Source organism: Lissotriton helveticus, chromosome 12 (genome assembly GCF_964261635.1).
Source record: "Lissotriton helveticus chromosome 12, aLisHel1.1, whole genome shotgun sequence".
Classification (NCBI taxonomy): domain Eukaryota; kingdom Metazoa; phylum Chordata; class Amphibia; order Caudata; family Salamandridae; genus Lissotriton; species Lissotriton helveticus.
Genome location: NC_136073.1, coordinates 150,606,997 through 150,621,464, shown reverse-complemented (window position 1 = coordinate 150,621,464; position 14,468 = coordinate 150,606,997). Strand labels below are relative to the sequence as shown.

Sequence of the window (14,468 nt, the reverse complement as noted above, 5' to 3'; positions counted from 1 at the left end):
AGTGATCCTGGGGTAGCGCTGAGTGATGATGTGGTGATGCAGAGGGCAGAAAGGCACAAAAAGCAGTCTAACAAAGGGCAGAAGGGCAGAAAAACAAGGGAAAAACAAGTCTAACAGAGGGCAGAAGGGCACAAAAAACGAGTCTAACAGGAGTAAGGGGCAGAAAAACAAGGGAAAAACAAGTCTAACAGAGGGCAGAAGGGCACAAAAACGAGTCTAACAGGGGGCATAAGGGCAGAAAAACAAGGGAAAAATGAGTCTAACTGAATCTATAGAGTGAAATTCTAATTACAGCACTCCAACTTGGTAAGTATCAGTAATAGGCTCTAGTATATAGCCCTCAACACCAACAGATATTGGATGATAAACAAACAACCACAAAGATGAATCAAGAAAACATTTTTTTTTTTTTATAGTAAGGGATCAACAGTTATCAAGCCAATTTAATTCGGAGTCCAAGTCTGTGTTCTTCAATTATTTCTTTATTCAAATTTCATAAAAGATTCTTCCAGCATGTTATTCGCCAACACGTGTTTCGTCTCACACTGAGACTTTATCAAGGCATAAATAGTGCAGGAATTTCGTGTTGTTAATAGTGGATGTTTCAAAAGCACACTGCTAACATCCAAAGATGGAACACCATATAAAAAAGGCGGCGTAATTCCTAGTGCATCCCAACGTGATATTCGTTTCGAAAATGGGGACGAACTACAGCATTTGTTAGTATTCAAAGATGTGACCGAAATTACCCCAATTATCTAGTATTAGTGCAAGGCGGGTAGTTTAGAATGGGTCCTTAGTGGCAAAACATGTTCGGTAAGTAGTAGAACATACATACGATTTAAATAAAGGCTTTCTGTGCAACCATGATAAGTTGCAGTCAGAACAACAGCCGATGTAGTATCCAAACGTCACGGCCCGCCACAACAAGAAAAATTAGTCTAACAGAGGGCAGAAGGGCACAAAAAACGAGTCTAACAGGCGGCAGAAGGGCAGAAAAACATGGGAAAAACGAGTCTAACAGAGGGAAGAAGGGCAGAAAAACAAGGGAAAAACAAGTCTAACAGAGGGCAGAAGGGCACCAAAACGAGTCTAACAGAGGGCAGAAGGGCAGAAAAACAAGGAAAAAATGAGTCTAACAGAGGGCAGAAGGGCACAAAAAATGAGTCTAACAGGGGGCAGAAGGGCAGGAAAACAATGGAAAACGAGTCTAACAGAGGGCAGAAGGGCAGAAAAACAAGGGAAAAACAAGTCTAACAGAGGGCAGAAGGGCACAAAAAACGAGTCTAACAGGGGGCAGAATGAATCCCGCCCTGCGTGTTTGTCCACGAAGATGCCACCTTTTTGTGCAATACCTCTACTCAACTGGAGTACTTTCTACTGTCTAATCAGTAAGTGCTCCCTCGTTGGCTAAATGTATAGGGGCAGGTTTACAATAACTGGCGCATCCACAGGGATGCGCCAGTTATTGTGCACCGCAGCTCCGCCTCCCATGGTGCGCCGCATTTACAATGCGGCGCACCATGTGGCAAAAACGGCACAGATGAGTCACGCATCTGTGCCGTAAATGCAGCGCATTGCTGGAGCTGCATGGCAAGCGCGACGCAGATCCAGCAATGCTCTGGGGGGCCCTATCTCCCCAATGCTGAGTCAACCTTGCGCCTGCTTCAAGCAGGCGCAGGGTTTTGACGCAGCATTGGCCTAAAAGTGACTGAGTGAAATCTTGTAGATTTCACTCAGCCACTTTTAGGAGGCGTTCCTGCGCAGGAACGCCCTCCCCTGCGCCAGAACGCCTCCTGATGGCGCAGGGCTTTACAACGTGACGCATCTCTCAGATGCGTCACGTAGTTAATACCCAGCACCATGGCGCATCTTTTGTGCTGCCGCTGCGTCACAAAAGTGACGCAACTGCAGCGCAAAAGAGGCGCAAGCGGCTTGTAAATCTTCCCCATAGTGCTTTTACTACACTGTAGCTGCGTACAGGGCCAGAAGATGTGTCTCCAGTTTGTGGTTTTCTCCGCAAAATCGCAGATTTTTTTGAGATTTGCACAATACTTAACTGGAGTACTTTCTAGTGGCTAATAAGTAAGTGCTACCTCATTGTGTAAATGTATAGTGTTTTTCCTACACTACAGCTGCGTAAAGGCAGCGCATTGCTGGAGCTGCGTCGCAAGCGCGATGCAGCTCCAGCAATGCTCTGGGGGGCCCTATCTCCTCAATGCTGCATCCAGCCTTGCGCCTGCTTCAAGCAGGCGCAGGGTTTTGATGCAGTATTGGCCTAAAAGTGACTGAGTGAAATCTTGTCGATTTCACTCAGCAACTTTTAGGAGGCGTTCCTGCGCAGGAACGCCCTCCCCTGCACCGGAACGCCTCCTGATGGCGCAGGGCTTTACAACGTGATGCATCTCTCAGATGCGTCATGTTGTTAATACCCAGCACCATGGCGCATCTTTTGTGCTGCCGCTGCGTCACAAAAGTGACGCAACTGCGGTGCAAAAGAGGCGCAAGCAGCTTGTAAATCTGCCCCATAGTGCTTTTACTACACTGTAGCTGCGTAAAGGGCCAGAAGATGTGTCTCCAGTGACCATGTGTGCCTGTGCCTGTGTTACAGGAGACACATCTTCTGGCCCTTTACGCAGCTGCAGTGTAGTAAAAGCACTATACATTTACCCAATGAGGGAGCACTTACTGGATTAGCCAGTAGATACTACTCCAGGGCAAATCCCCCAAAACTCTGCGGTTTCGCGGGAAAATCCGCGAATTTTGCCCATGCTTACACACCAGGCATTAGTCTGCCACCAGGGACAAGCAAGGACAGGGCCAGAAGAGTTGCCTCCAGTGACCATGTGTGTGTAACTTTACCATCGCGCAGAAGGGCGCCGGAGTCCCTCGAGTAGGCTGTCCATCATAGTGTGTAAAAGGCGGGAAGACGGTGCACACCGCTAGTGTGGGGGGGCAAACGGGGTGGGGCTTCTATGCGAGTTCACATGCCTCTTGTGTGTATGAAAGGTCAGACACCAATCAGAGCAGCAGATGAGGAGAAAGAAGCTCCTGGTTACGGGGATTGCGCCCGTGAAAGTCAGGGATGCAAAGGCCTCCATCTAGCATCATAGCTAATTTTCGACGGTAGATATTGGGAGAAAGCACACCTGCCCAGCCTCGACAAAGCGCACAATTTTTTTGGGCTGATTAAGGAGTTACTGAATTTGAGCTTCAACTCGGGCATCTGCTTTATATATATCTGTAAGTGCTTCCTGTTGAGGTTTAATTTTTGTGACAGGAGCCTCGTTGTCTACTTGTAACTATTCTCTGACCCTGCTTCGAGGGTCAGAGCAGGGTCAGAGAATAGTTGCAAGTAGGCAATGAGGCGCCGCTCAGGAAGCACTTGCAGGGTTACAGCAGGTGCCCAAGTTGAAGTTAATTTCTTTGTAACCATTTTGTAAATGGTTACAAAGAAATTAGCTTCAACTTGGGCACCTGCTGTAACCCTGTAAGTGCTTCCTGAACAAAATTTGTCCCGCTCGCAGAATCGCGGATTTTGACGCAATTTCCCGTGATTCGCGGATTGCGAAATTGCGGAAAATGCGCAAATTCAGCGAACTGAATGAATTTTTTGCCCATACTTAGTCCTTACTCCGATTTTTTTTAGTACAGGACAACACGACATTCTGAACAGGAATAACATTCTTCGTCTCTTCAAACATCTGGCCAAACTCAAAAAGACCCAAACGGGGAAGGTTAAATGGGTTGAATTTTGGTGCATAAAGGGGACACACATGGCAACTCAACAGTGGTAGGCTTGAAGAATAAATATACACAACAAGCTATCTTGAATAACACCACACAACTCACCGAGTGGGGCATAGATGACCAGCTGGTGCAACATCCAAAATATCCACATGTCTTAGCATCAATCAACGGTGGCAAGTCTCCCTGGTCAGTCCTTCACTGGATACACAGCGTAGGCTCCCGGAGCGGTAGTCTGTTGGGCCCCAGGGACTCAATGGGCATCAGGATCTTATGCAGAAACAACCATTGTGACATTCGCATAGCCTCCCAACCCCCAGCTTCACTGTATTGACAGGAAGGATGCCGCAATACTCCTAACAGCCGAGAATGCCAGCCCAGCAGGGGAGAGACAGGGAGAGGAGTTTCCAGCAAGCACCAATTAACCATAATTTCTTAGAACTTAGCAGGCCTTGGCAAAATCAATGGAAACAATAGCCTGAAGCAGTTCCTGGAAACCAGGGACATACTCTGCTTCCAAGAGGCATGGGTGTTGTCCAGCACACCACTGGCCGGGTTCCACAAGCATTTTGTCCCAGCATAAAAAGGAACCTCTTCGGCAGACCGGCGGGTGGACTATCAGTTTTTATTAAACAGGGTTGCGCCATCCAAGCCACAGGTATCAATCTGAACTCCTCAGGGCTGCAAGCTCTACAGAGTGGAGGCCTGGTCCAGAACTCACATCCAGTGTGCCTGTTGATAATAAACTGTTATATTATTCCCACGCAAACCACCACTTAAAATCAGCTGGTGATACTGACACGGAAAATAGATGACCTACTATTCAAGCATCTATCACATCAGGTCATCCTAGCCGGGGACATCAACCTGAAGGACCTAGACAAAGCTGACTTCTCTCCTCAGGGACAAGATAGCGATACCAAAGGGGATGATGGACGGAGCGTTGGAGCAAATCAAACACTCACCCCCAGTCAACTGATCTGGGTTTAATCTATCATCATTCTTTAGCTCACTCCACCACCCCAGTTCAGACATGGCCATATTCAAATCAGTCTGACCCTGTGCCTCATGAGAACAGTCAAGCCCGAACTTCCAAGCCATGTCTTCCCTTGACCAGAACAAGCATCCTGGGATCGGTTTCGGGTTTATAACCCTCATAAGCCAGGCTCTCTGGAATCCAGTGGCAAAGTGAGCAAGGGATCCACGACTGGGCATACCGTACGAACTTAGGGGGAACAAAGCGATACCAAAGGGAATGATGGATGGAGCGTTTGATCAAATCAAACACTCACCCCCAGTCAACTGATCTGGGTTTAATCCATCATCATTCTTTAGCTCACTCCACCACCCCAGTTCAGACATGGCCATATGCAAATCAGTCTGACCCTGTGCCTCATGGGAACAGTCAAGCCCGAACATCCAAGCCATGTCTTCCCTGGACCAGAACAAACATCCTGGGACCGGTTTCGGGTTTATAACCCTCATAAGCCAGGCTCTCTGGAATCCAGTGGCAAAGTGAGCAAGGGATCCACGACTGGGCATACCCTGCGAACTTAGGGTGAACGAAGCGATACCAACGGGATTATGGAGGGAGCGTTTGAGCAAATCAAACACTCAGCCCCAGTCAACTGATCTGGGTTTAATCCATCATCATTCTTTAGCTCACTCCACCACCCCAGTTCAGACATGGCCATATGCAAATCAGTCTGACCCTGTGCATCATGGGAACAGTCCACCCCGAAATGCCAAGCCATGTCTTCCCTGGACTGGAAACAAGCATCCTGGGACCGGTTTCGGGTTCATAACCCTCATCAGTCAGGCTATCTTGAATCCAGTGGCAAAGTGAGCAAGGGACCCACATCTGGGCATACCCTTCCAACTTAGGACAAAGAAAGCGATACCAAAGGGGATGATGGACAGGGCGTTTGAGCAAATCAAACACTCATCCCCAGTCAACTGATCTAGGTTTAATGAATCATGTTTCTTTAGCTCACTCCACCACCCAGTTCAGACATGGCCATATGCAAATCAGTCTGACTCGGTGCCTTATGGGAACAGTCCAGCCCGAACTGCCAAACCATGTCTTCCCTGGACCGGAAACAAGCATCCTGGGACCGTTTCGGTTTCATAACCCTCATCAGCCAGGTTATCTTGAATCCAGTGTCAAAGTGAGCAAGGGACCCACGTCTGGGCATACCCTGCCAATTTAGGGCGAACAAAGCGATACCAAAGGGGATGATGGACGGAGCATTTGAGCAAATCAAACACTCACCCCCGTCAACTGATCTGGGTTTAATCCATCGTCATTCTTTAGCTCACTCCACCACCCCAGTTCAGACACGGCCTTATGCAAATCAGTCTGACCCTGTGCCTCATGGGAACAGTCCAGCCCGAACTGCCAAGCCATGTTTTCCCTGGACCGGAAACAAGCATCCTGTGACCGGTTTCGGGTTCATAACCCTCATCAGCCAGGCTATCTTGAATCCAGGTGCAAAGTGTTCAAGGGACCCACATCGGGGCATACCCTGCCAACTTAAGGCGAACAAAGCAATACCAAAGGGACAAGATAGGGCAGCACCTCTTCACGCCCTTCTCAATAATCACAAACTGACCTCAACCTACATATTGAAAAAAGCCTGTTTAAACACATGGGAGCCCCTGTCTACTTTCAGGGATTCCTCACGGATCAACTACATCATGGCCAGCAAAGGGTTGGCGACCAGATTGAAAGATTTTGTAGTCAAAGATGGGAGGCATAGCGACCACAGGCCACTGAGAGCGGTGTTGCAGCTGGAAGTCCCGTCAGCCAACAGCCTCCAAACAATTGGTGAATCACTAGGACAAACCGTCCTGAGGAGGATAAAATGGTCAGACAGGACAGTGCATACACTCCACAAATGGCTGGAACAAAAACATGAAGGACGTCTGTCTCCTTCACGCTCACCCATAAAATGCTGGGAGAACATTGTTGAGGAATTGCTAGCAAAGTTTGAGAACCCCCAGTCCCAAGGCACCAGGGCCAACGAGCAAACAAGACATGGGAGCATTTGGCTAAACAAAGGCATACAAGACAGCAAAAGGCTCCTGCGTAGGGCAATCGCAACAAAGAAAAGAGTGGGTGAGCAATCAGAGGGACTATCCGTGAATTCATTGGGGGCAGCCCTAACAAAAAAAACATGGAAACATAAAAAATCCAACATGGAAAGAGAATGGCTCTGAGTTTTTCCATGCTCAAGCAAAAGAACCATGCAGTATTATGGAGACACATAAACCAGCTGAGCAGTCGAGGGGCCCGGGAGAAAACAACATAGCTGAAAAAGACTGGATGACATATGTGAAGCAGTTATATGTAATGACACCCACTGACATGGCAAGCATAGAGGGGATCGGTCGCGGAGAAGGACGAGCTGGGCAAGCCAGTGCAAAGCCAGGTGACATGACCCTCAGCGCAGGCAACTCGCCAATGAAAATTAGATCCCAGGAGGGAGCACATTGTACTCGAGCAGTATGGACTAACCCTTAAAAGGTCATTGATACTATCAATAACATGAAGAACGATGGGGCGCCAGGGCCCAACGGGATTCCAGCACCGGTCTTCAAAACGGCCTCCGATTTTTGGGCAGCAACCCTAATTGCGCTCTATAACCACACCTTTGCGACAGCTACATCACCTGATTCTTAGAAGGGCTCAATATTGATACCCATTTTCAAAAAAGGGGATCGACTCAAGCCAGCAAACTACAGGCTGATAGCCCTGCTTGACCTGGAAGCAAAGGCATATGCTCGCCTACTATTGAAGGATCAGGAGAAGTGGGCAGAAGAGAAAAGCATCATACCCTTCTACCAGACTGGTTTTAGGTTACAGTCATCAACCTTGGACAACATACTGGCACTGACTTATTTATCATCTCAGGCAAAATTGAAGAATCATCCCCCACTTTTGTTCTGTTTTGTTGACTACAAGACAGCCTTCGATAAAGTGGTCCACAAACGATTATGGTGGAAGTTAGAAAACTGGGGCTTTCCACCAAACCTGTTGAAGGCAATCAGATCACTCTATGAAGGCATTTGTGTGCGGCTTAAAACCAGTGGTTGCACAGTGTCCCTTAAAATACACACGGAGAATGGGTTGAAGCAAGGATGTGTGCTGGCCCCCATCCTTTTCAATCTATATACAGCAGACTTGGGGGAGGACCTAAAAGGAGAAAGTTTAGTAGCTCCCAGACAAGGAAGCGTGAGGCTGCCGGTGCTGCTATACCTAGACGATACAGCTATACTGGAGCATACAAGGGCGGGCCTACAAAGAGCACAAAATGCATTAAATTGTTTCAATAACATCAACAACTTGACAGTCAACCAAGGAAAGGCCAAGGTGGAATTTTTTGGGACATTTCATCAGAAGAAGAACACACAATGGTTAATGGGAAACATTCAAATTAACATGGTGGATTCATATAATTATTTAGGAGTTTGGCTGAAGGAGCGGACCAAGGAGAAGGCCCACCTGAAACAACTGAGCTCCAAGGCCAGCAAGGTCACACACTTATTAAAACAATTAAGCCACCACCTGATCAGCCCATCTGCTGGTCACATATTAACTGTCCTGAAAGCGAAACTATTACCAGATATTAGCTACGGCCATCAGGCCTTCCACGGGCTACTGGATGCCTCCCTTAACTCAGCCAAGTAAAGGCATACAAATCTGTGCTCCATATTCCAAGGTCAGCTAGGAACACACGGCAGGATCTAGGCTTAGCAAGGCCCGATCTGACAAGCCAGGGGGAGAATATTAAGTTATATTTAAGGATACTTAGGGCCCCGGACCACTCCCTGAAACATCATCTGAGAATAATCTTTGAGGGGTCAGGTACGGCCTGGCAGATCAGCCTAGAAAAAGCACCTAAAACATTGAAGATCAAAGAAGATAGCATACCACGGCCGGACATCCCTCTGAATGCTTGGAAAAGGTCCATAAACCAACAAGTTCACAAAATTTCCTTTGCTCTGGACATTAAATCTCTTCGTTCAAGCGCCCACCCAGACCCTCTGAACAACTCCTACAAAGCAGGCAAAGCACAACCTTACCTGAGTGAGCCTCTCCCTCCACTGACCCGAAGCAAAATCCTTTACATGAGTCTAACCATATTTGGAATTGCCGCCTTTAACCCTGCATGGGCCTGTAAGGAGGAATCCACAAACTGCAGACTATGCCTCTATATGAGGGAATCCTGGTTACATCTCCTATGCTGCTGTCCGCATATGGATAATGACCGCTGGCGACTTCTGCGTCCAATGTGCATTGCCAATGGTTTAGAGTCCTACAGTGAAGCGTCAACCTTGTGTCTATCCAACACCGACACAAAGACACTAGCAAGGCTGGCAAAATTCATCCACCAAATCAGGATTGCCCTAAAAGCTGCTAAGGAAAGCAATAAAACTCTTGTGAAGGGTACCGCAGGGTACTGGCGGAAATAAGCTTAGCTGCCTCAAACATCCCTAACCCGCCAGCCTCAGACAGCGCTATTATCAGCGAGGGCCAATAGGACTGCAAGAGGCATTTTCTACAATTCTGTCCAGCTTTTTCCCTAGTGAGGCTCAAAGGGGACTTCATGATAGCACCACGCAAGGTCACACAGCACTGACTATAAACTCCGGGGAGGGACAATGTGTTGGCACTGTGGTGGGGCGCTCAATTTTATGTAAGATAAACAGAAGTTTTTAGTATCATTGTTCTAGTTTTTTATTCGCTGATTGTTTTTACTGTAATGATTTTAATTAATTGAACAGTTAATAAATACATACATACATACATACACATTTCAAAGTACTGCCACTGTTTTTTGTTTAAAAAAAAAACCACTGTCCTATGTTAAACAGCTTTTAGTTTTTTGCAACAGATAGTAATTTTGCTCTAGAGATTGAATTATTTCTTCAGATTTGCAAACAGGCTCTCTCTTTTATGCACCAGCGATCTAAGTGGTTTTGGGAAAGATGATAGTAAGACAGTGTATTATATGGGATAATGTACTCCCTTCCGTATATGATGATAATATTGCTAGTCACCTCGGAGTTCCATATCCATATAAAGGGACTTGACTTTTGGCTTCATTCCTATACTTGGTCAGGGAACTCCTCAGCGACCTGCAATATTTCCATAATGTATGGCAGGAGGGATATTTTATCGAATATATTATATGTTGTGCTTGAGTGTAGCATAACTTTAAGCAAACAATATGACATTGTATGTGAAATGTTCTGTTAAATGTTTGCGTATTAGAACAGATGGTAGTAATGGTAGCACCATGATGAGCAAATATATGGCATATCTTTACGGTATTGGATGTTGCAATAACTTTAACCATGTTCCGTGTGCAAATGAACTTTAAGCATATACCTGTTTAAAGAAAGATGGGCTAGATAAAGGTTTTTCTACAGGGATCAAAGTGCTCATGAATCTCCACGTGGATAAAGTCCCGCAGGAATGAAGTTGCAAGAACATGGTATGCAAGCAACGTTGGTGATTGAGCGACTCTGATCCCTCTGACCCTAAGTTGGGATCTATGATCAAGGACACGGGTGGCTCACGTTTACACAATAGGGTGCTCATATGTAGGCTCTACGGGTGAGGCCTAGTCTAGTTCCTGTCTAGATTAAGAGGAGCTCACTTAAAGAACATGGTATGAATCATACAGGCGAAAATAGTTAATTTTCTTCGCTTATGTGTTGTTCTTCTATAGGCAAAATTGTATGGCAATGCCTCCAGTTGTCATGTCATGAGTGCTGAGAATCTTCTCACGTTTGAGGAACAGCAGCCAGAACCTATTGAAACTGAAGCATACAAATTCCAATCCACTGCATAAGTGTTCCAAATACTTCATGAGAAGTGAGCGATAAGATAGAAGTATTAGCAAAGAGTATATCAACTAAGGAACCTTTCTTCTATTATAAAAACCCATATCTATGCTCAGGGGCCTCCAGGCTTGTAGAAGAACAAACAAAAATCCCTTGCCCTTCATCATTTATGTAGGATATGCATACATCTAATCAGTGCTTAGTTTGTAAAACATTAAGTGCCAGGGCTCTGACCAGAAGACCACTGCAGCTTGCATCGCCCCTCGCCCTTGTCATCACTGCCAAAACAACTGCTAACCATCTCTCTTGCGTGTAAATGCAACAGTTCAGATTATTCCTGGTCCCAAAAGATAAAGGAATAGCTATGGAGGCAGGTATTAGCAATTTTAATTTATATTGTAGTCCTAAACTATCATTGTTCTGCTCATATCTAAATTAGATGAGCAGCACCAACATGTGGTGGACTGTTCTAAGTATAGTGTTGACAATTAGGTGCCGGTGCCGAGCTCCGGAAACAAATTAAGTGCTGGTGCTGAGCACCAGAATGCGCTGCCTCAAATTAAACACTGCATCTAATGTGGACTGGGACGATTCCTTATTGGGCTGCCACTTAAAAAAACGAGTCAACAAAGTAACTTTGTTGGTAAAGCAAATGTAATAACTAGCCCTTGAAGAACGGCTGTAGACGGATGCACTGTGAAATTATGTTTAATATGGTCAGATAAAAATAGAGCCTAAATGAGTGAAAAAGCTGATCTTACTCCCAGAAGTTCCCATTCATTTTTGTTTTCCATAATATCTGCTCCTCACGATGAGATCATGGCTCTCATTCCATTCTTCTCATCAAGGTGGGTCTGGTGGCTCGGATTACTAAGGCATCTGTGCCAGAGAAGTTTTTGACCTCATGGTAACAGGTTTGAATCCCAGTAATTCCACTCAACATTTCATCTTTCTAAGGTCAATAAGGGAGTGCTGCTGAGCTGAGTAACGCTAAAAATCAGTATTTCAGCACCGAGAGGCCGAAGGGTTAACTTGAACTTTACAAATGTGTTTGTAATCTTAAACTTTTTTAAATACTAAAAACAGAGATGGCCTGCAAAGATGAGTCCCCATCTTACCTTATCAAAGGACCTTGACGGATCCATTAGTGCTCCTCTGAGACCAATATTAATGTGCAAAATATAGCGATGGTGGGGGATCAGGAGCTGAAGGAAGACAGATGGATACTAGTTATTAGATATACAGGTACAGAAGTGGCTTCAAAACAGATCTTGAATTATCACTACCTCCGTACCGCTGTAGCATCTTTGTACACTCTGATGCTATTTGTTTTCTAAGACGACCAATATTGTTGAGTCTTTCATACATCAATGCCCTATTTTTTAAGTGGCTATTCACCAATATCAGCTCTTTATCCACATATTTATGTAGTAGAAAAAGCTTTATTCGATTTTATAAATTAAAAAGTCATAAAAGCTGCATCGAAGGAAAAATCAGTACAGAATACCATTACATTTAGAACAGACTACGTAGTTAAAAATATTATAAACATATTAAACTTTTCCTTTTTTTAAAAACACTTTTCACATATTTATGGTTTGGTTGGATACCTTAAAGCAGGACATTTCTTCAAGCCGGCATCTCCCTGCTCTTTTGTTTAGACCTACACAAGTCCTTGTTGTCATCCTTCTTCACATAGTTCTGCGTCAACTAAGGTCCTTCATTGAATTAAAGCCACCATAATGTATTGTCTTATTATCATTTTTTTGTATCCGTTTTTTCTATTTATTTTTCCATTTTATTTTTATGCTGACTACTGTTTTGATATCTCTGTTTTTTTCTAACTCACTGATAATATTGTACAGGATTGATGGACCCATAGCTATAGGGCACATAGTGTTCACCTGTTGTTTGATGTATTGTATTTCTTTTTTAAACATCATTTTACTGATTTTGTAATATTGTACAACGCATAACGCAATAGTAGCTGCACCTTACAAAGGTCAATAATGAAAAAACAAACAGTACATTCACATAAAAGAAAACTGTATAGCTGCACAGAAGTGAAAGATAAACAAAGAGATAAACAAAGAACCGATCCATACAGAACCTAGGCAACGCAGGATAGGCACAAAATACATAATATCAGTGTTTGATGTATTGTATAAATATTCAACTTGTCAATTGTGTTGTTTTTACTGTAATGTGACATTAGTGAGCTTGGGGCATATGTAGGTAGCCGTTTGCGATTCGCAAACGCCGAAATTCGGCGAATTTCAGCATTTGCGAATCGCAAACAGCGTTTTGATATGTACGTGCCACTTAGCAAAATAAGGAATCGCAAAAATTGCGATTCCTTATTTTGCTTATAGCATTTAAGGAATCGCAATTTTGCGATTCCTTTAATGCTATCTAGGGGTGCTTTAAAAATTGCGATTTTTGCATAAGGAATCGCAAAATACCACCTACTTCAAGTAGATGGTATTTGGCGATTTCCTTAAAAAATGCATTTTTAAAAAAAATTCGAAGTGCCATGTGGCGCATAGACATGCCCTTGGGGCATGTATTTGCGCCACATGTACTTACAGGCACATTCCAGGGGTGCAACAGGTGTCTTTTGGAAATTGCAATTCTCAAATTGCGATTTTCACACAGAAAATCGCTATCTGAGAATGTATCCCCATTCATTCCTAATGAATGGGACACTCATTCCTTAATTACGATTCGCAATTTTCTAATCGCAAATAAGGAATGTTAGAGATTCGCAAAAAAATTGCGAATTTTTACCTACATTCCATTTTGCTATTCCCAAATAGCAATTCCTTAAAAATCGCTATTTGGGAATCGCAAATTGGAAATTACCTAAATATGCCCCTGAGTTTATTCAAAAAGAAAAACAGTCACATTTTTTAAGTCAGTTTGTATCGATAACATTTTTTTTTTTTAATGATATTTGCTGGACACAGAGTTCTCTCTTAGTGTGTGTCAATAATGTTTCCACATTTAGATAGATTATTGGCTGCCTAGGGATTTTTCTCGAACAATTGCTGGTTGTCAGTACTCCAGGAATCTCTGTCATTCATGATGTCTATGATGTATTGTGCCAAACATTGTTTGGGCTGCAGGAACACCTTAATGGTATGCTCCATCTGTACAGAGAGCCAATTTAATGAGCTTGGAATTAACATTGTCTCTATGTACCATTTGATTAATCTTTCTTACCTTAAACAGAGGATGAACCATCGGGAGGTTTCTCAATGTAGAAATGCAGAACACCTCTGCTATGAAGTGCGCGCGCAGTAAGTGGAAAAGAGGTGTGTGACAGCTTAAATCGGCGTTTCTCACCCACATCTTGGCAAGCAACCAGTCCCACTCATTATCACTCGGCAGGAAGATGGGATTCTCTGGACCCGGAGTCTGAGTTATCTGCAGAGTGAGATGCATAAAGGACTAGTTACTAGACTATAGTGGTTACTGAGCAAGCAGCTGCTGTTTGAACGTAACTCAACAGCTCAGCACATTAGACTTAGATGATGATTGAATAATGTTTGCTGTAGCAGAATGTTAAAAACATGGCAAGGTTTATTTCATATTCTATAATTCTCACAAATCCCACTGGAAGAAAATGTCAGAGTTAACAAATATTCTGAGCCTAATACGATTCATGAATGCTAAACCCACTGCAATGTGGGATAAAGTCTCTGGAAAGCTGTTAGCTCTCACCAAAAGAACTGCTAAAAGTAGACAACTTTAAAGTCAAATAGGGAGCCTTGTGCTCCGAAGATGATATGCAAGCAGCATTTAATTAAGAAAATCATGCCAAAGTATTGTTATGATTGCATGGGAACCCTTTCATAAGGTGCTTTGGC

General features: G+C 44.3%; 1 protein-coding gene across 1 annotated transcript in view; it reads right to left on the bottom strand.

The window, feature by feature from the left end:
* Window positions 1-14,468, bottom strand: part of LOC144798609 (hydroperoxide isomerase ALOXE3-like) — a 413,185-nt gene that overhangs the window by 208,716 nt on the left and 190,001 nt on the right. Inside the window, exons 8-9 of the mRNA XM_078669567.1 lie at window positions 13,822-14,025; window positions 11,718-11,804 (exon numbers count right to left, since the gene is read on the bottom strand). Coding sequence (XP_078525693.1) covers window positions 11,718-11,804; window positions 13,822-14,025 — 291 coding nt within the window. The remainder of the gene's footprint in view (window positions 1-11,717; window positions 11,805-13,821; window positions 14,026-14,468) is intronic.